We start from the raw sequence: 23,875 nt of genomic DNA, 5'->3' as shown, positions 1-23,875 counted from the left end.
ATGTCTTGAAGGGAGGAGGAGACACGAGCCTGAAAGGAGGGAGAGAGAGCAGGGGCAGAGATGTAGATTTGGGTGTCATCAGCATAGATGATAGTTGAAGCCATGGGAGTGAATGAGTTCACCTAGGGAATGAGTGTAGATAGAGAACAGAAGGGGACCAAGAACTGACCCTTGAGGAACCCCTAGAGTAAGGGGATGGGAGGGGGAGGAGAAGCCAGCAAAAGAGACAGAGAATGAATGGCTGGAGAGATAAGAGGAGAACCAGGAGAGGACAGAGTCTGTGAAGCCAAGGTTGGATAGCGTGTTGAGGAGAAGGGGGTAGTCCACAGTGTCAAAGGCAGCTGAGAGGTCGAGGAGGATTAGGATAGAGTAGGAGCCGTTGGATTTGGCAAGCAGGAGGTCATTGGTGACCTTGGTGAGGGCAGTTTCGGTGGAATGTAGGGGACAGAAGCCAGATTGGAGGGGGTCGAGGAGAGAGTTGGCATTGAGGAACTTGAGGCAGCGGGTGTAGATGACTCGTTCAAGGAGTTTGGAAAGGAATGGTAGGAGGGAGATAGGGCAATAACTAGAAGGGGAGGTGGAGCCGAGAGGGTTTTTTTTTTTAGGTTGGGGGAGATGTGGGCATGTTTGAAGGCAGAGGGAAAGGAACCAGTGGAGAGTGAGTGTTGAAGATGGAAGTTAAGAAAGGGGGGAGGGACAGGGTGAGAGATTTAATAAGATGAGAGGGAATGGGGTCAGAAGCACAGGTGGCTGGAGTAGCACTTGAGAGAAGGGAGGAGAGCTCCTCTGAGGATACTGCTGGGAAGGATGGGAGAGTAGCAGAGAGGGTTGAGAGCAGGAGGGTTAGAGAAGGGGAGGAGTGACTTTGGAGAGCTCAGACCTGATAGAGTTAATTTTATTAATGTAGTAGGAGGCCAGATCTTTGGGGGTGAGGGAAGGAGGAGGGGGAGGAAAAGGGGGCCTGAAAAGGGATACCACAGTTGTTATTAAACGTGAAAGCTTCTGGTGAAAAGGGAGTTTCATCGTTCTGCTATATCGTCCAAGTGCTTAATAAATTACACTGTCCCCTGTAGATGCTCAATAAATACAATTATTTCTATTAATCAGTCAATCAGTGGCACATATTAGTGCTTATTGTGCACAGGTATTGTACTAAGCAATTGGGAAAAATACAGTTCAACAGAATTGGAAAACAGGTTCCCTGCCCACAACAAACTTCTCCTCCTATTACTGGGTTAGGACCTGTTAGAGAGCAGAAATAAGAATGGGGGTGGTGGGCAAGCAGGGATGGGGGTGGAGACATAATAATAATAATAATAATAATAATAATAATAATGGCATTTATTAAGCGCTTACTATGTGCAAAGCACTGTTCTAAGTGCTGGGGAGGTTACAAGGTGATCAGGTTGTCCCCCGGGGGGCTCACAGTCTTCATTCCCATTTTTCAGATGAGGGAACTGAGGCCCAGAGAAGTTAAGTGACTTGCCCAAACTCACACAGCTGACAATTGGTGAAGCCGGGATTTGAACTCGATCTCTGACTCCAAAGCCCATGCTCTTTCCACTTAGCCACACTGTTATGTGAAACAAAAGACATGGTTTTGCCACCATATCTGAAGTCTGTATATCTCCCACCAAGGAACAGACTGTGCAGATCTGGTAGCGGTATCTCTGTAAAGAAATATTAAAGCTAAAAAGAGAGTGAAAAGAGCAATCAAAATGATTAGAGATATGGGAAAGATTCTATGGGCAGATAGTCAGGAACAGGTTGACTCTTATAATCTGGAAAGACGCAGGCTTAGAGAAGACATGATTGAAGTTCACAAAATCATGGACAGGGTGGCCAGGACGAAAGGGGACTTATTCAATAAATTCCATAATTCTAAGATGAAAGAAGGGTTACCCACATAAGATTGAAGGTCATACGATCAAAACAAACTCCTTCAGCCAAAGGAAAGTAAGCTTCGGACTTTGTTACCAGAAATTGCACAATTGAAAATACCAGTAGTTTGGAGAAATTCCCAAACCACCTGTAATAGGGGAGAATTAGGGATACAGATGTTAGTTGGATGGAACAGCCCTAAACTTGAAGATGGACAGAAGAACACTATTTTCTTTTCTCCAAAGGTCTTGGTACTGCTTTCAGAGACAGAATATTAGGTTGGGTGGACCACTAGCTTAATCTTAACAGCCTAGTTTCTATTATTATTAGTCATTCCTTGTGTAGAAAAAGATGCTGGAAGTAGTGGGTTGTATCCATCCTAAGCTAGAATGTCACTCTTTCACTCTTCAGTACCCCTTTTGGGAACTGTTTTTCACTGGATGCCCTAAAAATGTGTATGCTTACAGGTCCTGTGATAGGGACATTTTCTATTTCTAACAGACAAAAAGAGCACACTCTAGTCCATTTAGAAAGTCAAATTCTACCTAACTGAGATAGAAATGTCATATTTATATGACAGGTTTTCATTTGACTCTATATTAGAAAGTGGACTGGATGACAAGCAGTTACCATGGTAACCACCTGACACCCATTTCCCACTTAATGGAGAAAAACCATTTCTGCATGTTCTACATGTGGTTTCTCAGGCTGGAGTAGCTTAAAGACCTTTCATAACAGAACAGGAGAAATGGTGTCTTGCCATTCATTGCTCCAGTGTAATTTCGCCCCAACAAGAGGCAGAAAAAAGGCCCTTTTTTTCCAGTTTCCTGCACTGACAAAGTAATTCTTAATGATAAGATGCACTGATATATCAGCTATACACATGGGGAGTGAGAGAGTGATGTAAGGCCAACGAGAATGTCTCACTAGTGCAAGGAACTATTTTTGTAGTTTAATATCATCCAGGAGTTTACTGGCTTTTCACTGAACTCACTCATCAACCTCTCTGACACCCAGAAGAATCAACAAACTAGATGCAGCATGGGCATGGCCCACTGGAAGTTATATTATTTTATAAAGAATAGTCAGGGCAGGACAACTGTATATTTTACTAATCATTACTATTATCTCTCCCAAGGCTGTAAGCTCCTTGAGGGCCGAGATCGTGCCTTCCAACACTAGAGCACTCTCCCAAGTACTTAGTACAGTGCTCTGCAGGTAGGTGCCCAATAAATACTACTACTACTAATAATAATGATAGCATTTATTAAGCGCTTACTATGTGCAAAACACTGTTCTAAGAGCTGGGGAGGTTACAAGGTGATGAGGTTGTCCCACGGGGGGCTCACAGTCTTAATCCCCATTTTACAGATGAGGGAACTGAGGCCCAGAGAAGTTAAGTGACTTGCCCAAAGTCACACAGCTGACAAATGGTGGAGCCGGGATTTGAACCTCTGACCTCTGACTCCAAAGCCCGTGCTCTTACCACTGAGCCACACTACTTCTTTACTACTACTACTACTACTACTACTACTACTACTACTACTACTACTACTACTACTGATGGATCATTGGCTGGACAATCAATACATTAAAAATACTACATTATTATTATTTGGGAAAAAGGACCATGTGGCCTTCTAACAAAGCAGAATGAGCCCAGGGAAGGAAAAACAGAACAGACAAAATCCCTGTGCTCTGCAAAGTGCCCAGTAAATATCACTGATTGATTGACTGATTGACTGTAAGCACCACTCTAAGCATCTAAGCTCATTTTGGTCAGGGACTGTGCTTACCAACTCTGTTATACTGTAATCTCCCAAGTGCTTAGTTCAGTATTCTGCACACAGTAAGCGTTCAAATACAATGATTTCTTAATAATAATAATAATTGTGGTTTTTGTTAAGCACTTACTATTTGTCAAGCAATCAATCTTGATTGCTTACTGAGTGCTAACTGTGTACAGAGCACTGTACTAAGCACTTGGGAGAGCACAATATAACAATATAACAGATATACACATATAGGAAAATTATCTGTCCATAATGAACTTTAATCTAACAGTGGTGTTTACAGTCAATTATTATTACTATTAATAATAATTATATTTATTTAGTGCTTACTGTGTGCAAAGCATTGTACTAAGTGCTTAGGATAGTACACGATAACATCAAACACATTCCCTGCTCATTAATCAGTCATTGATATTTATTGAGCATCTACCTTGTGCAGGATATTGTACTGGGGAAAATACAAGATACTCAGGTCAGACGCAGTCCCTATCCAACACAAGGCTCGCTCGCAATCTAAATAGGAGGGAGAACATGTATTGACTCCCTATTTTACAGATGAGGTAACCGAGGCACAGAGAAGTTGTTTCTTGCCCTAGGTCACACAGCAGGCAATGGGTGGACCTGGGATTAGACCCCAGGGCCTCTGACTCTCTTTCATACCATCCTTCCTCTTGCTCTCACTATTTGTAAATACTATTTCTGCCTGCCTCTCCCATTGGATCTTGAGCTCCTTGAAGGCAGGGACCATTTCTTTTTACTTTTCCCTAAACCCTCTGTGCACAATAGCTACTCAATTAATACTATTGACTGACAGCTTGGAAGCCTCAAAGTTTTGATCATAATTTATGTGACAGAGGGAGAGAGAGTTTTGCCAAATAAATATTTTCTTCTCCATTCTGACCAAAAGGAGCAGAGGATGGGATGATGGAGTCATCCCCCCAGTTCTTTTTTTGGGAATGGTATTTGTTAAATGTTTACTAAGTGCCAGGCACTTTTCTAAGTGCTGCGGTAGATACAAGGTAATCAGGTCGGACATAGTCCATGTTCCACATGGGGCTCACACTCTTAATCCCCATCTTACAGATGAGGTAACTGATACACAGAGAAGTTGGGTGATTTGCCCAAGGTCACACAGTAAACAAGTGGTAGAGCCAAAATTAGAACCCAGATCCTTCTGACTCCCAGGTTTCTGCTCCATCTACTAGGGAACACTGCTTCTCCAGAGGCCATGCTGCTTCTTGGTGCTAAATTTTAATGTTAAATCTGTGCCTATGGATAAACCATGCCACTATCTTATTTCTTATCCAGCAGACCACCTCTCTACCCCTCTTCAAAACCCTAGTAAAACCCTATCTCCTTCCCCGATTAAGCCCTCACTTCCTTGTCGAAGCCCTGCCTTCTATGTGGTTATTCACTTGGATATTCATGTCTCTCCCAGCCACACAGCACTTACTTATGTATCCTTCTGTAATTTATTTTAATACCTATCTCCCCCTAAACTGTGAGCTCCCTTTGGGCAGTCTATACTTATAGTGCCCTGCAAAGAGTAAATGCTCAATAAATACCATAGAATAATTGCTTCTTAAGTTGAGGCAACACAAACCCTACCTCGTTATTTTTCTCTCACTTCAAGCTTTGATTATGCTTAAAATGATTCAAACACTTATGGATGCTTTGCAGGGCCAATCACAGCTGTTGTATGGGGACTCAAAAATTTTCAGGTTCCTTGCAAGAGAATGGCTAGACCTTAATGAGATCTGTCAAGATTGCTAAAGCAGAAAATTCTTATATTACTTTTCCTATGTGAAAATCAGGAACTTACACAGGAAACATCTGAAAATGAGTTTATTTCCCCCTTTTGATCAATGCCAAAACTGATGTGTTCCTGAAATACATCAAATACTTGCATAATAAGCACATGTGTTTCTGCAGATGAAATTAGGTAGGCTTATTTGTGACTGAGGGGAAAAGAAGATTAGTTCAAATGCTCTTGATAGCCTTCACATATGGCAAGGCAAAACTTGTGTGATTAAATTGTTTTTTCCTTCCTCTGCAAGCTATTAAGTTGTCAAACTGTTCTTTTCGAAATATTCTGACAGGACGATTATTCTAACTCACCTTCTGCACAGAGATCCATCGCATAAAAAGTTTCTGAGCTGGATAGCATGGAGATGTGCTGAAGGACCTTACCGTGGATAAAGTAGATGAGGTAACTGAGGCACAGAGAAATGAAGTGACTTGGCCAAGATCACTTGGGTGGAACCGGAATTAGAATTTAAGTCCTTCTGACTCCCAAGCCCAAGTTCTATCCACTAGACCATGCTGCAATAACTACCACTGATTGATTTATTGATTGATTGATTGGAAACTGCTAGGAGTGCCAAAATTGAACCTTAATAGATTTGAGAAAAGGAATAATCTCTTGTAAAGCTGTCCCTAAAATGATCAACCTTGGAGAATTTGTCAAACATTAGGATCTCTGTCGATGCACTCGTATTAGCTTCAGAGCACCGAGGTCATGAGCAGAGTAAAGCACTCAAGGAAAATGCAAGGGGATACTAAGTGATATTAGGGGCTTCAAAGTGGATGTAATTAAGGTCACACGGGACAGGACTGCAGGAAGCAACTGCGAAAGTGAGATGATGTGAAACAATGATCAGAGTAAAGCAAAACCTGGATGGTAAACTGGACATAGTAGCTTGCTTTTGTTTAACAACCTCTCTGGAAAATCGTGAAAGCTTCTATTTGGGGAAATCTGCTTCTTCCTTCTGGGTTTACATAGAAGAGGGACACCCTTCAGCTGTTACTTATACAAAGACAAAAAGTCAATGCCTTCTCCCCTCATTTATTTACCAATTAGGGATTGATACGGAGATGCTCTTCGTGGGCTTTCTGGTGCTCTTACTTCCTTGAAAGATTTTTTAATGGTATTTGTTAAGTACAGCTTAGTACAGCACCTAGCATATAATAAGCACTTAACAAATATCATTATTATTATCATGATTATTAAGCGCTCTGTATGCCAAGCCCTGTAATAAGGGCTGGGGTGGATACAGGCAAATCGGGTTCAAATATCCCAGTTATTAAACAGGTTTTTCAGGGTTCCTTCCCAATTAGTTGCTACAAATTCATGGGACAGGAAGAAAATTTGAAAGGTCATCATGTCCAGTCTTCTGCCATTGGTAGATTCAACCCATGATTAATCTCAGACAGGGAGAATCTATGCTATTTTAGGAGGACATGCAGTGAAGAGGGTGGAGGCTGGGCGGGGGGAATGCTCTGATTCTCTTGATAACCTATTCAGATACTTAACAACCACATGTGAGGAAACATTTCCCATGTGTTCATCTAAATCCCTCCCACTTCAGTTAATACATATTTCCTGCTGTCTCCAGTAGGATGAGAAAGAGACATTATCTGACATCCTCTTGAGTCCAGACACCTTTCTTATACCTGAGGACCTTTATGATCATCTGCTGGGGAAACACAAAGCTTTAATGTAAGGTGAAATACATTTTTATCATGGAGAAGGCCCTTTTGCTTAATAAGGGGCTTTAAAGGGCATCTCAAAGTAATCAGATTATGAGGATAATAATACATCTTCTAGAGAGATGTTAGCAATTTTGAATTGGGAAAACCTTTCCTGTTTATTACCCAACTGATCTCTATAAAAGAAGTAGCGCCACTGGCATTCAAATTTTACTTCTTTCTAGGTACGTGAGAGGTTAAGCAAAGCACATTTTCTTATTACTGCAAGCCTCAATTTTTATTGAACTCTCTAAGGGCTTATAAAAAATCCCACCAGAAACTGTGTGAATGGAAATGGGTCTTGAGATGTAATTGCCAGCAACCATGAAATACCATTATTTTGAAATGCATCTGAGTTGAACTCCTCACCATTTTTAACAGTTTCCATGTCTCCTGGGCTTCAACAAGAGTAAGACTTGATTATCTGTGTGAGCAAAGGGCCACTTTAAAAAAAACCCCACCACACAACTAAATAATCACAGTAATAGAGGCTGTCTCCATAGAAACATAACAGAATAGCAATAAAGCAAGTGGAGGTTATCTCAGAAGGAAGGGACACAAAGTCCATCTCTTTACAAAAATGAATGACTAGAAAAAAGATGCAAATTCTAAAAATCCCAGAGAAACTCAAATGGTAATGAAGCGGGTAAATATCACAGAAGTATACCAAATGAGTAGGGAGACATTAGGGTTCAGGAGGTTAAGAAATTCTGGTATGACCAGAGGATTTGCAGTTCTAACCTCTCCTCTGGCTTGACCCTCTGGAACCTGGGAAAATCACTGAACTTGAACCTTTCTGATCCTCCTTCACCTCATTTGCAAAAACCAGAGGGTAACTCTGGCCTCGTACGGGGGTTGTGAAGAAGAGCTCATAAAAAATGATTGCTTGGAACAGAACAGACCGTACCCTGCAAAAACTGAATGCTGTGAACATTCATTATAATAATCAGACAATAAAAAAAAGACAACAGTAAAGATGTAGAATAGGTCAGAGCAAAGGGACAGAAGCAGAATGGCCTAGTCGATAGAGCACAGACTTGGGAGTCAGAAAGACCTGGGTTCTAATTCCGGTTTTGCCGCTTGTCTGCTGTGTGACCTTGGGCAAGGCACTTCACTTCTCTGTGTCTCCATTACCTCATCTGTAAAATGGGGGTTGAGACTGTGAGCCCTATGTGGGACAGGGACTGTGTCCAACCTGTTTAGCTTGTATTTATGCTAGAGCTTAGTACAGTGTCTGTCATGTAGTAAGCACTTCACACACACAAAAAAAGCTTAGCTCTATACTGGGTCGGATTGCCAGACTACTACCTTATCACCCCAAATACCAAGCCCCCAAGATGTTCCCAAGAACTGACTTCATTTAATCTACCTAGTGTGACTCCGTTTAGTGCTGCTATAGAGTCTAAGACTCCTAGATCTGTAAGAGACCTCAAGATAACGAATCAAGATTACGATTAAGATTATGAATCAAACAAAAACTCCTCACTCTCAGCTTCAAGGCTCTCCGTCACCTCACCCCCTCCTACCTCACCTCCCTTCTTTTCTTCTACAGCCCAGCCCACACCCTTCACTCCTCTACCGCTAACCTCCTCACTGTACCTCGTTCTCTCCTGTCCCATCGTCGACCCCCAGCCCACGTCCTTCCCTTGGCCTGGAATGCCCTCTCCCCACACATCCGCCAAGCTAGCCCTCTTCCTCCCTTCAAAGCCCTACTGAGAGCTCACCTCCTCCAGGAGGCCTTCCCAGACTGAGCCCCCTGTTTCCTCTCCTCCTCCCCATCCCCCCATCCTACCTCCTTCCCCTCCCCACAGCACTTGTATATATTTGAACAGATTAATTACTCCATTTATTTTACTTGTACATATTTACTATTCTATTTATTTTGTTAATGATGTGCATATAGCCTTAATTCTATTTGTTCTGATGATTTTGACACCTGTCTACAGGTTTTGTTTTGTTGTCTTTCTCCCCCTTCTAGACTATGAGCCCGTTGTTGGGTAGGGTCCATCTCTATATGCTGCCGACTAGTACTTCCCAAGCGCTTAGTACAGTGCTCTGCACACAGTAAGCGCTCAATAAATACTACTGAATGAATGAATGAATGAATAACATCTGATCAAGGCCTCTCTGCCTACTGTCAAATGATTCATTAAGGTGTCCTGGACTCAGGATAAGCAGGGAAATGGTCCTTTTCCTTCCATAAAGATCTTCTTTGATGAAGAAGCAAGATGTTCACTTGTCAGTTCATCCTAATATGTTTTCACCCTAATTGTCAGGAAGTTCTTCCTTTTGTCTAGCCAAAAATCTTGAGTGCAGAAATTTAAATCCATTTACTCTTGTTCAATTCACAGCATCGTGGAGGACAGTTGGCTCACATCATCCCCATAAAACCCCTTTTGTATACTGAAAGACAATTGCTGAATCCCTCTTTAGTCTCTTCTTCCAAAAGTGGACTGACTCTAACTTGTCCTCTGTTGAGGAGCTTACCATCTAGTGAAGCAAAGGAGAAACTGTAGCAAAGGGAGTCATGGAAAAACTACTGAGGATTAGAAAAGGGGTAAAGGCCGACATTTTAATGTTACACCCAGAACTTCTTTCTACCATTATCAAGTACCAATTCAAGATCATCTGGCAGTGGAAGTATGTTCAACTTCTGCATCAGTAGATTCCATAGCCTCATTTTCAGACCCAGCATGACGATGAAAGCATTTTACCTGGTTGCCTCCCATTCCGTGGCAGTTGAATATACCCACTTTTTCATTCTCCTTCCGGCCCATATTGTCCAAGCACTGGTTGGTTTCAACGTTTCTGATCTGCAGAAAATCCACAGAGAAGACAATTAAAGATAAAATAGAGTACTTTTGTACAATGACTCACTACAGAGAAAATGAGTGACACAATAAAAAATCACCTTTCTGAGTAGCAAAATGTAGCTCAGTACCTGGGTCTTTGTACCCTAGACTTCATTTGACTCTTAATGAAGTCAGTGGGAAATGGAGTTTTCCAGCACTGAATGCACAAGAAAGAATTAGAATTTTGGGAAGTTTGGAAAGAAGTACATTTTTCAACCTCTCTTGACTAAATCCATGAAGTTCAGAGTGTAGTTCACGCTGTCTTCAAGTCGAGCAGCTAATTCCACAAAGTTTGGAATACTTAAGACTTCATTTTTGATTCTCATTACAATTGGGGTTTAGGGGAGAAATAATAATAATAATAGTAACAATTAGAATAATTGTGTTTATTGATGAGTGATTACTCTACACCAAGCACTGTACTAAGCTCTACGTAGGAGGGAGTATAGATATTGAATCCCAGTTTGGCAGAGGAGGAAACTGAGACCCAAAATGTTAACTGATTTGCCCAAGGTCACACAGAAGGCACGTGGAGGAGCTGGGATAAGAATCCAGGACCTGTGGCTTCCAAGCCCATGATGTTTCCATCAGGCTACCCTGCTTCTCACTCTACTTTCAATATTTGGGGGGATATGCTCTCTCTCTGGAATAGCCACATGAAGGATCAGCTTTGGATCAGCCCCCTAAGGATGGACCAGAGAGGCTTGAGAGATTATAGGGTCTCCTTACCCCCAGAAAGGGTTTCCAGTCGGGACATGGGTCAGGGAAATGGCAGTGGAGTGGACACAGACCATACTCAGGGAATAAGCGTGTCTCAGTGGAAAGAGCATGGGCTTTGGAGTCAGAGGTCATGGGTTCAAATCCTGGCTCTGCCAATTGTCAGCTGTGTGACTTTGAGCAAGTCACTTCACTTCTCTGTGCCTCAGTTACCTCATCTGTAAAATGGGAATTAAGACTGTGAGCCCCCCGTGGGACAACCTGATCACCTTGTAACCTCCCCAGTGCTTAGAACAGTGCTTTGCACATAGTAAGTGCTTAATAAATGCCATTATTATTATTATTATTATTACTCCAGACATGCTGTGGGTGCTCAGCCCTGCCATCCTGGTGTAGTAGATAGAGCAGGACCTGAGAGTCAGAAGGTCCTAGGCTCTAATTCTGGCTCTGCCTCTTGTCTGTTGTGTGACCTTGGACAAGTCACTTCACCTCTCTGTGCCTCACTTACCTCATCTGTAAAATGGGGGATTGAGACTAGGAGCCCCAGATGGGACAGGGACTGTATGTACTCCTGAGCTTAGTACAGTGCATGGCCCATAGTAAGCATTTAACAAGTACCACAGTCGTAATCCTGGACTATCTACTTCAATAACTAAGCTCTTCAGTTTGCCCAACAATTGAACCTCATTGCTTAAATTGAACACTTTTCCCCTGTGTTTCTGTGCAACATTTCAGTTGCTGGCAACACTTAGGAATTTCTTGTTAACTTGTGCTCCCTCTGCTGGCTTCCTCTGGTGGAAAAGGGATTCTTGGAAAACTTGTGAGGAAAGCTTGGTATTCACTTCAGGATAAGGCTTATTTTCAGGTGGAAGCTGACAGCTTTTATTTTCATCTAGTCTCCTGACACATGCTTCGTCTTTTTCCAAGCATGTCCCCTCTATTTCCCTTTGTTTCCCCTGCATTCCACCTGCAGACTCTTTTTTTGGCTAATAATAATAATAATAATGATAATGATGGCATTTGTTAAGTGCTTACTATGTGTCAAGCACTGTTCTAAGCACTGGGGAGGATACACGGTAATCAGGTTGTCCCATATGGGGCAGTGCACTACCCAATTGCTCAGTGGTCAGGCTTTTCTAATAACAACAATTAATTATGGTACTTGCTAAATGCTACTATGTGCCAAGCACTGTTCTAAGCACTGGGGTAGACACTAGTCAATTGGGTTGGACACAATCCCTGTCCCACATGGGGCTCACACTCTTAATCCCCATTTTACAGATGAGGGAACGGAGGCCCAGAGAAGTGAAGTGCTTTGCCCGAGGTCACACAGCAGACAATTGACAGAGCCGGGATTAGAACCCATGTCCTTCTGACTCCTAGGTCCACTAAGCCATGCTGCTTCTCCTAGGTATCAGGGCATCTTCCTGCTTGCTAATGGGGGCATAAAAGCTGTGGGATGACATCACTTAAACAGGCCCCTCTTTGCCAACTCGCTGCAGCCTTCAGCTCTCTCTAAGCCTGCAGAATGGACCGTTTTCAGCCCCCAGGCAACATCTGGAAAATGCAAAGAGGTTGACTGTGTCCCATTTCAACATCCTACCTCCTCCCCTTTTCGATATCCAAGATCTTGTAACGTTTCCCTCGACTAAAAACTGCACGGGCCAAAACTCATGCAGCTGTCAAAATGTGAATGAATAGCCCAGTGAGAAGTGGCTGGCCATCTTAACTAGCAGCCACACAAGGACACAGAAGCAGCGTGGCTCAGTGGAAAGAGCACGGGCTTTGGAGTCAGAGGTCATGGGTTCAAATCCTAGCTCCACCACTTGTCAGCTGGGTGACTTTGGGCAAATCACTTAACTTCTCTGAGCTTCAATTACCTCATCTGTAAAATGGGGATTAAGACTGTGAGCCCCCCGTGGGACAACCTGATCACCTTGTAACCTCCACAGCGCTTAGAACATTGCTTTGCGCATACTAAGTGCTTAATAAATGCCATTATTATTATTACTTTACAGATACTATAAAAGGTAAGTTGGAGCACCATAGAAAAAGCCAAGCTCTGGCTCTGAAAAGCTAGTGCTGGCCTTAGATGGAGACTGGACTTGCCCTACCTGATAATCTTGTTTCTACCCCAGTGCTTAATACAGTGCTTGGCACACAGAAAGCAGTTAAATACCACAATTATCATTCCTATTTAGTGATTATTATTATTATTGTTATTGATTTGATTCAATTCAATCATATTTGAGTGCTGTGTTATTATTATTATTATTATTATCATGATCATTATTTTATCACTTTCACCTCTGGAAATAAGATCTGTTGTCCTTACTTCTTGTACTGTGAGCCCCATTTGGGTCAGGGACTGTGTCTGATGTAATTATCATTTATCTACTTCAGTGCTTAGCACCTTGCTTTGGCACATAGTAAATGCTTACCAAATAGCATAATAAAAAATGAGTTCCATTCACTCAATCAATCATATTTATTGAGCACTTACTGTGTGCAGAGCATTGTACTAAGCCCTTGGAAAGTACAATTCAGCAATAAAGAGACAATCTCTGCCCGCATCGTGCTTAGGTTTGTCCAAACTGACCCTATCCAATTGGTCCAAAGTTGATTTTAACTCAGAGACACAGAAAACTTTAGATTATCACTGAATTAAAGGAACTGAAAGGAGCTAGTAATATGCTGGGGGTTGTCCAATGACTTAATGGTTACATTTGCCTCTAAGATTATGGTTGGATAGGCAGAAAGGAGAGTTAAAGAGTGAGTCTAGTGTAGCTTAGAGCCTAATTCCATCTCTCCATTATCAACTACTTTTTGAGCCTAAAATGCACATGCTTCATTAAGCTACTTAGAGGTTTTAGTTCAATGCAATTGCACAGCCTTTAGGATTCCACTTAAAACTGTGCTTGAAATTTTCCAAAGGGGCAGAATGATATTCCAATTACCTGGATAAGGCATAAGCACCAATCAAAGAAAGATTGTGCTCGCTGATACTGATACTAATTTGGTTTAATATCAGTACGCTCTACTAACAAAACTGGAATGAAAGGAAAAATAGTCCACAGTTTTCTATTGCATGTTCAGAAGAACAGCAACACAGATTTGGTACCAATGAAATGTCAGTACTATAATCCTTTTTAAAGAGAATGTGGAATTTGGAGTGGAAAATACTGGTAACAAAGAGTCTGATGATTTTATTTAAAATGGTCAGTCAGGAACATATCAGTAGAATACAAATATGTTGATCCCATTTTCTTAGAGTCAAGGCCTGAAGGTGGCACCTGGAGATTTTCCAAGAGGTACAGACCAAAGCAGTGTGAGATTCTTGCCCTGGTTATTTGCCTAAATGTTGTTGGGTACACCTGACTATAGTAAAAACTCTTCCCCGTGATTTTTTTTGTAGACGTCATTGATATTCTGGACTATGACATCAGTGTCCAGATAGACAGTCTGATTCTCCCCTCGCTGAAGGGTATTTAAAATCATCCTTGTGGGATTGTCCGGGGAACAATCGTTGACACATTTCCTTGTTGGGCTCTTTTCCACCCATCATGACTTTGAACTTCCATGACTTTGAACTTCTGTGTCTTTCCAACTTGGGTAAAAGTGATCTCACTGAAGAGGAAGGAAGCATCACTCAATCAATAGCATTTGCTATTGAGAAGCAGCATGGCCTAATGGGCAGAGCATGGGAGTCAGAAGGATCTGGTTCCAATCCCTGCTCAACCACTTGTCTGCTGTGTGACCTTGGGCAGGTCACTTCACTTCTCTGTGCCTCCATTGCGTCATCTGTAAAATAGGGATTGACCGTGAGCCCCAAGTGGGACATGGACTGTGCCCAATCGGATTAGCTTGTATCTACCGATTAATCAATCAATCGTATTTATTGAGCGCTTACTGTGTGCAGAGCACTGTACTAAGCGCTTGGGAAATACAAGTTGGCAACATATAGAGGCAGTCCCTACCCAACAGTGGGCTCACAGTCTAGAAGTGCCTGGCATATAGTAAGCACTTAACAAATTACATAAAACAAACCAAACAAACCATTTTCTGAGTGTTTACTTTGGGCACAGCATTGCACTCAACACTTGGGAAAGTAAAAGCACTGAAAGCACTGGGGAAGCAGCGTGGTTCAGTGGAAAGAGCATGGGCTTTGGAGTCAGAGGTCGTCGGTTCAAATCCTGGCTCCGCCACTTGTCAGCTGTGTGACTTTGGGCAAGTCACTTAACTTCTCGGTGTCTCAGTTACCTCATCTGTCAAATGGGGATGAAGACTGTGAGCCCCCCATGGGACAATCTGATCACCTTGTAACCTCCCCAGCACTTAGAATTCTATTTATTTTATTTTGTTAGTATGTTTGGTTTTGTTCTCTGTCTCCCCCTTTTAGACTGTGAGCCCACTGTTGGGTAGGGACTGTCTCTATATGTTGCCAACTTGTACTTCCCAAGCGCTTAGTACAGTGCTCTGCACACAGTAAATGCTCAATAAATATGATTGATTGATTGATTGATTGCTAGTAAGCATTTAATAAATGCCATTATTATTATTATTATTAATAAAATAGAGTTACCAGACCCAGTCACTCACCTCAAGGAACTTACAGTATCATGGGGAGACAGATACTGAAAGAAATTACAGACAGAGTCCCCTTCCTAGTATTCATGAAGCCCGGGGCTGGAAAGTAAAACACCAGCCTCCTCATGAGTTTTCACCTCACTAACACAATCCTCAGATTTACAAAAAAAAAATCCACTGTTCTTTTACAATTCAAGATTCAGTGGGATTTATTCAATGCCTACTGAGTGCTCAGCACTAGAGAAAATGAGTGAGAGAGTATAATAAATGTAATCGTCATGGTTGTGGCCTTTGAGGGAATGTGGCTGTTATATTGTACTCTCTCAACCACTTAGTACAGTGCTCTGCACACAGTAAGTGCTCAATAATTATGATTGATTGATTGATCTGAGGAGCTTACAATCTCACTAACAATTTATAAAAGAGGGAGCAAGAGGGAAAGTAAAGATATGACTGGTAATAGCAAGGGTATGGTAAATTGAATAAATGACAAGATAAGTAAATAAGTAGATTAGTTCATATCCAGTCACACATACATAGTGGTAATCTGGATTCAAAGACACCATTCATTCATTGTCAGTCAGTCATTCAATCATATTTATTGAGTGCTTACTGTGTGCAGAGCACTGTACTAAGTGCTTGGAATGTAAAATACAGCAATAAAGAGAGGCAATCCCTGCCCACACACAGTGACAAGACATACAGAAATGTTAAGGGAGACTGACTGGAATGATTTGGGGTGATAGAAATTAATTGGGGAATGCCAACATTTTCCAACGTCTTCAAAATGAAAATGAGAACTTTCTTAAAAATGCAATACAAATGGAAAGAAAGCTCCTTAATTTGACCAGAAATGAACTCATTTCCATTCACTATGAACGACCTTAATTCTAAAACATGTAGAACTGAACCAAACTAAACAAGTCATACCTCACCGAGTGAGTAATAGCGTCTTGGAATCTGCGAGTCTGGATAGATGTTTTCCAGGTACCAAGAAAAAGGCTTACACTTCAGGTTCTGTCTTAGGGCTTTTCTGACCGAAACGTCTCCATAATCCACTTTGACGACACCTGCAATTTTTCAGAGAAATGCATATGTCAGTTTACACTCTCTTTGCCGCTACACAAAAAGTGTCACTGATCATTTTACTATCATTTTTCAATTCCTCTAATTAGCTCCGCAAGATGCGATTGCCCAAGCAGCTGCATCAGCATTGATTGTCTCGCTGCCATCCAATTTGGCATGTTAAAGATTGATAAAAACAACATTTTTCCCATTAGTTATGATTTTTTTTCTTTCCTCTCCAAACACTGATCCATGACGAGCTCGTTGTTTCTTTGGCTAGATAATTAATTACATCATGTCTAAATCTGTATTCATTTAGTGGCAGTTCAACTGGGAAAACCAAAGATACTGAGTTCTATGTCAATGTATTTGCCCTCCTTTAATCACCCGATGTTTGAAAATACCAATGTAATTGTCCCAATTTCCCCAACAATCTCTTTTATTCATCACACTTTGATTTTTTTTTTGGACGAACAATTCATCTCAAATATACATTTTGCCTTGATACCTCATGTGTGTATTGGGGACCGTTGAGACATTTTACTGCAAGAGCAGCTTGAGGAATTAAAGCAAATGGGTATTTCCATTTAAATCCTCCCCAGAGTGCTGATCAGCTGAAAAATTAGAGTGTAAAAATGACCCTCCAACAGTATGATTTAGCAGCTTTTTCTTATTGGGTCAGATTAATTCAGACACATCAAAATCCAAAAAAACTTCCACAGTTTTCTGAATACAGTAAATGCTCAATAAATACCATTGATTGATTGATTTCAGCCACAAGAACATGTCTGTTTGGACAGGAATAAACATTTCCCTCGTACTGTCAAAACAACCAAGGGTTTTCTCAACTTTTCTACCAGTGCTTTAATCTAGAATGGACTCTGCTTAAAATTGTTTTCAAAATTATTTATTTGTGCTTAAATTATATTAGGTACAATTCTAAAGAAAACTCAAGGTAGTTAAGCTCCGAATCAAAATAATAATAATTGTGGAATGCGTTAAGAACTTACTGTATTCTACTAATAATGATGGCATTTATTAAGCACTTAACTATGTGCAAAGTACTGTTCTAAGTGCTGGGGAGGATACAAGGTGATCAGGTTGTCCCACTGGGGGCTCACAGTCTTAATCCCCATTATACAGATGAGGTAACTGATGCACAGAGAAGTGAAGTGACTTGCCCCAAGTCACACAGCTGACAATTGGCAGAATCGGGATTTGAACCCAAGACCTCTGACTTCAAAGCCCATGCTCTTTCCACTGAGCCATGCTTAATAAATGCCATCATTATTATTATTATTAACTAAACCAGTTCTTCCCCTTCCCGTGAATCTCTATCCTCAGTGTAATTGAACAGGGGCATTCCAGAATGCTGGGGGACTTCGATCTGACATTTCTGTTCTCATCTCCCACATGCCAAGAGATCTTAAAAGGGGTGGGGCAAAAACTTGGGTTCATCTGTCATTTCAATTAATAGTATGTACTGAACAGCTCCTGTGAACTGGGCAATGTACTAAGAGCTTGGTAGAATACAAAACTCAATCAGTCAATGGTATTTACTGAGAACTTACTGTGTGCAGAGAACCATACTAAGTGCTGCGGAGAGTACATCAGATTTGGTAAAAATGTTCACTACCCACAGGAAACTTACAGTCTAGAGGGAATTTAAGGACAAACACTGTACTAATATGACAGTGCTTGAATGAATGAATGCGGGAACTGTCAACACGAAGGCAGGGTCAGACTGAAGGAGTCAAAATTTAAATTATGCAAATTGTTTTTTTCCTTTTCACTCGTTTAATCATTCAATTGCATTTATTGAGCACTTACTGTGTGCAGAGCACTGTACTAAGCACTTGGAAAGTACATTTCAGTGTTTTCCAGATAACACTCTGTGAGCCCGTTGTTGGGTAGGGACTGTCTCTATCTGTTGCCGAATTGTACTTTCCAAGCACTTAGTACAGTGCTCTGCACACAGTAAGCGCTCAATAAATACGATTGAATGAATTAATTAATTAAACACTTTAGCGCTGCTCATTGAACATGAACTCAACTGTAAGACATTCTTCAAACTATAGTGGCCATTCTCGTATGACTCAGGAGACTGGATTGCTGAATCTGAGTGAAAATGTTTGAGCTAATTTTTCCATATTCAGCTAAAATCATTCCCATCCAAGACTTATCAGTACCAAAAGCTGCTTATCCATATGCCTCTGAATTCTATTATGCCTGTAAGGAGAAATATGTGCTTTGGAACCCGGCCATGTAATATTCTGCATCTTCATTTTAAGCTTGCTATTTTGAATATTGTCACATGGTATTTTCTTATGTCAGCATTTATAGTAATTCATAAAGCAACCAAACTATAGTCATTCTCAAACAGTTTTAGCCAGATATTCCCAGAGGAAAAATTATTCTAGAGTTTAAGTTCAGCCCCACTGAAACCAAGACACAGGATACCAGCAAGGCAGGTGGCACAGTTTTTCGTAATTTTGTGAATTATAAGATTGGTATTAGAACACAGGTCCTCTAACTCCCAGGCACACGTTCGCTCCACTAGGCCACACTGCTATTCATGATCATGACCTGTCTTTTATTAAACAATGGAGAATGAACCCCAAGAAATCAATCTTATTTTAGAGTGTGAGACATTCAATATTAAGGTTGATATGCTATCATCATTTCCTAGTTTGGGGGGAGGTAAAGCAGAGTTGTACCAACGTATCCCACATTCACAGTGCCGCTTCATCCTCCTCATCCTTCTTCCTCCTCCAACATCTCTTCCCTAATCAGCAGGCTCAGGGAATAGTTAAAACGTTCCCAGCCAACTTCCGTTAACGGGCGAATGAATGGCCAAATGCCAGGCCGCTCTCTTTCTATTTCTTCTCTTGCTTCTTCCTTTTTCCCCTTCTTTCCCCATCTTTTCCTTGCTTCCCTCACTCCCTTTGCCCTTCACTGCTCCATCTTCAGACACAAAAGAAAAAATTGGTGCCTTTGCTGGAGACCATAAACTCGTGCCTGATCAGTGCACTGAATATGGCACTCCAGTAAAGGGCATCACGGGAAAGTGGGAAGCTGGAGGAGATAACAGTGATGGTGAGGATAATGATAATAACATCACCTTGAGGTTTCATAGCACTTTTAAGGCCCAATACCATTTAACATCAATTTTCACAGCTAGCCCTCGCAACATTCATTGTAAGAGGAGAGGCAGGCATTATATTCCCTACTTCACAGATGAGGAAACTGAGGCACAAATTAGCCAATTACCCAAGGCATCGTAGCAGGCCAATGGGAGAGTCGGTACTTAAAATCAGACCTTGCGACTTCCGTTATCTACGTTCTGTTTACCAGGTCACATTGAAATGCAGGTCCTTTCTATCTATTTTTATAAAATAAGGACTGTACTAAGCACTGGGGTATACACAAGATAATTAAGTTGGATACAGTCCCTGTCCCACATGAGACTTAGAGTGTAAGTACAAGTACGCAAGAATGAAGCCTCATTTTACAAATGAGGTAACTGAGTCACCAAAGAAGTGACTTGTTTAAGTTCATACAGCAGACAAGTGGCAGAGCAGGGATTAGAACCCAGGTCCTCTGTCTCCCATAGCTGGGCAGTTCTGGAGGACAATTATTTAGCTTTGGAATATGTCCTGAGAAGGAATCTCCTAGCTGGGCAGGACGCATCAGACAAAAGTTTTTTTGCCCTGTACATTTAATCTGATCACGTATCAGGAGAAAAACTAAGTTCTGCCATAATCCGTGTTTTCACCACACATTTTGGCTAGAACCCTAACTTGGGAATTTTGGAATATTTGTGTAACAATGTGATTCTGTTTGGCAACAGCATGACATGGTGTTGGAAGCAATGGTTTTTGTGCATGCATGTGGCACTTGACACAGTGAGTCATACGACACGTGTTTTCTTTAACATGGGGCTTGGCAAGAATTCAACCCTGTGTCATTGGAGATCCGGGTGTAGTGTTCAGAAGAAGCCATTGGCAGAATCGAATGGTAAAGCAGGATTCATAGCAGCAATAGGGTATTGATCTACACACAATGCATTGTGAAAAGCTTTTACTCGAGTTAATTAAATAGAAGAAACCCAGCTCAGAATGAACATAACAGACCAGTCAAAATCATTCCTTTAACCTTTTTTCCTTTGCAGATCAAATGTGCAAATGGGACAACCATTCACTCGAAGAGCATTGTAAACGGCTTCTCCAGAAAAGAATATGTTTAATTAAAGGACTCTGATAAAGATTCTCCTTTGTTCTTATTTTGCTGAGCAAAACATTTTTGATATTGAGATAATTGAAGTCATGCCCTTTTTTTTTCCTCTCCAAGGTTATTTGATCTCATTAGTAATAGGACATCCTAATGGTATTTTTCCATATTTATTCAAGTGGTAGTTCTGACTCAGAATGTCAGCATTCTTTCCCCCTAAACCAATAAGCAATTAGCAAATTGTAGGTTGTTAGTAAAAACTAATATGACCCCAGAAGACTACAGTGAATGAACTGTTGCATCCTAGTATGCTGAAATTATATTTAAATTGACTTTACAGCAAATTTTCCTTGGGTTTCTGGGAATGGTAGGTCTGTGATTTCAACTGGAAATTAACATCTTTCTACATTTTAGTATTTGCTAGCTAGGTCCATATCCATTGCTACAAAATGTTATTTAACTTGCCTGATATTTCATGAATGTTGGATCTGGTTATTAATTATGATACTAATTAATTAATATAATTGTGGTATTTGCTAAGTGCTTATCACATACCAAACATTAGGGTAGATAAAGGATAAAAAGATCAGACAAAGTCCGTGGCCCTCATTGAATTCATGACCTAAGTGGGAGGGAAAAGAGGTATCTTACTCCATTTTATAGATGACAAAACTTCAGCCCAGAGAAAGTAAGTGGCTTGCCCAAGGCTACATAGGAGGCAACACATAGGTCGGGCTGACCATAGCAGAGGAAGATGCAGCGTGGCTCAGTGGAAAGAGCCCGGGCTTTGGAGTCAGAGGTCATGGGTTCAAACCCTAGCTCCACCAATTGTCAGCTGTGTGACTTTGGGCAAGTCACTTAACTCCTCTGTGCTGCAGTTACCTCATCTGTAAAATGGGGATTAAGACTGGGAGCCCCCCGTGGGACAACCTGATCACCTTGTAACCTCCCCAGCTCTTGGAACAGTGCTTTGCACATAGTAAGTAAAGTAAAATTACGACAACCTAATGCACCCGCCTGATCATACACATTGTTTTAAAAGTCAAAATATAATGTGGAGTTCATATATTTAGTCTTTTTACTCTCAATAGCCAGTAGATGGAACCATTTTCCCATTAAACCTACAAACAACCTCAGAGAAACTGCACCTTGTGAAGATGCTTGGCAGGAATACAGAAAGTTACTGAACCTTCTCCCCAAGAAACACACACAATGGCCACGATTGAGCTTGCCCTTTTCAGCGGCAGGCACTCTACTGGGTGGAGGAGGGGAATGGGTGGATTGCGGTCATTATTTGTAAAGGTGCCTGTTGTATAAGCCTGTCTGCCTGTCTTTCCGCAGACACACCAGATGGACAACATACTTTCCGTTTTATTGTGAAATCTTTTAGAGGGCGTGATCTACATCTGTTCATTCACTATGCATCCCGGCACTGTGAGTTACAGTGGCTCCCAGGCAGAGAGAGAGAGCCCTGGCTTCTGGCCAACTCTCCAGTCAATCAATCGTATTTTTTTAATGCTATTTGTCAAGACTTACTATGTTCCAGACACCATGCTAAGCGCTGGGGTGATGCAAGCTAATCAGGTTGGACACAGTCCGTGTTCCGCATGGGGCTCACAGTCTTCATCCCCGTTTTACAGATGAGGTAACAGAGGCCCAGAGAAGTGAAGTGACTTGCCCTAAGTCACACAGCACATAGGTAGCAGAGCTGGGATTAGGACCCAGTTTCTTTTGACTCCCAGGCCTGTGCTCTTGAACGCTGACTCTGTGAGCTTACAGACTCCAGAATTTTATTTTTTTTATTCGAATGCTCTTTGTTAAGCACTTACTATGTGTCAACCACTGTTCTAAGCACTGGAGTAAATACAGGTTAATCAGGTTGGACTCAATCGCTATCCCACACAGGGCTCAGAGCCTAAATGGGAGGGAGAATAGGTATTTCACCCCCATTTTACAGTGGAGGAAACTGAGGCACAGAGGAGTTAAGTGACTTTTCCAAGGTCACAGAGCAAGCAACTGGCAGAGTTGGGTTTAGAATCTAGGTCCTCGGACTCCCAGTCTCATGCTCTAGCCACTATGCTGTGATATCAATCAATCAATCAATCGTATTTATTGAGCGCTTACTGTGTGCAGAGCACTGTACTAAGCGCTTGGGAAGTACAAGTCAGCAACATATACAGTCCCTACCCAACAGTGGGCTCAAAATGGCACCTCTCAGAGTAGCTGCGGGCCCCGTCTTCTCTTCCTCCCAGTGCCTCCTGCCCTCCCTTACTTACCCATCTGTATTCTGATTGCTGCTTTGGAAAAAACACCCAGAGTCGATTTAAGCCACGGTTTGAACTTGGCATTGAGATTTGAACTTGATGGTGCAATGTTTCCATCACTTAAAGGGACAGATAAATTGTGGTTCTCTATTCCCGGTTTACCAACAAAACCAATAAGAACACTGTGCTGCTCCTTGAAGAAGCCTTCACATTCAAATCCTGCCCTTCATCCAGGAGACCATCCACAATTAGAGCATGGGCGGGACACAGGGAACAAAGCTAAACTGATTTTGAGACAGCTTCTCTCTGCTTTATAGATCTCAACGGCTCCATACTTTTCCTTGACTTCAAAAGGTTTCCCCAATTTCTGTTTTCCTCAGCCAGTTCTCTGGATAATGGTTAAATAAGATTCAGATACAATGTAGGGAAGAGAGTTCAGAATGTCCAATACACTCCAGAACCACAGATCTTGTCAAAATGTTTGGATTATATTTACCCATTGTGGATGTGGATAATAATAATAATAATAATGATGGCATTTATAAAGTGCTTACTTTGTGCAAAGCACTGTTCTAAGCGCTGGGGAGGTTACAAGGTGATCAGGTTGTCCCACGGGGGGCTCAGAGTCTTAATCCCCATTTTACAGATGAGGTAACTGCGGCACAGAGAAGTTAAGTGACTTGCCCAAAGTCACACAGCTGATAATTGGCGGAGCCGGGATTTGAACCCATGACCTCTGATTCCAAAGCCCGTGCTCTTTCCACTGTAGCAGGAGATTCACAGAGAAGAAAAAATGCTTAAGATTTCGACTAAGACCTCGCAGAATAACCGTGGTCTCTGTTAAGCTCTATGTGCCAAGCACTGACCTAAGAGCTGGAGTAGATACAAAATACAAGGGGGGAGAATTGGTATGGTATCTTCATTCTGCAGATGAGGGAAATGTGTCACAGAGCAGTTA

General features: G+C 41.7%; 1 protein-coding gene across 1 annotated transcript in view; it reads right to left on the bottom strand.

Annotated features, from left to right (window-relative positions):
* Positions 1 to 23,875, bottom strand: part of GALNT13 (polypeptide N-acetylgalactosaminyltransferase 13) — a 299,621-nt gene that overhangs the window by 25,071 nt on the left and 250,675 nt on the right. The window contains exons 9-10 of the mRNA XM_038751351.1: positions 16,289 to 16,428; positions 9,917 to 10,015 (exon numbers count right to left, since the gene is read on the bottom strand). Coding sequence (XP_038607279.1) covers positions 9,917 to 10,015; positions 16,289 to 16,428 — 239 coding nt within the window. The remainder of the gene's footprint in view (positions 1 to 9,916; positions 10,016 to 16,288; positions 16,429 to 23,875) is intronic.

Source organism: Tachyglossus aculeatus, chromosome 9 (genome assembly GCF_015852505.1).
Source record: "Tachyglossus aculeatus isolate mTacAcu1 chromosome 9, mTacAcu1.pri, whole genome shotgun sequence".
Taxonomy (NCBI): domain Eukaryota; kingdom Metazoa; phylum Chordata; class Mammalia; order Monotremata; family Tachyglossidae; genus Tachyglossus; species Tachyglossus aculeatus.
This window is presented reverse-complemented; position numbering and strand designations above follow the sequence as displayed.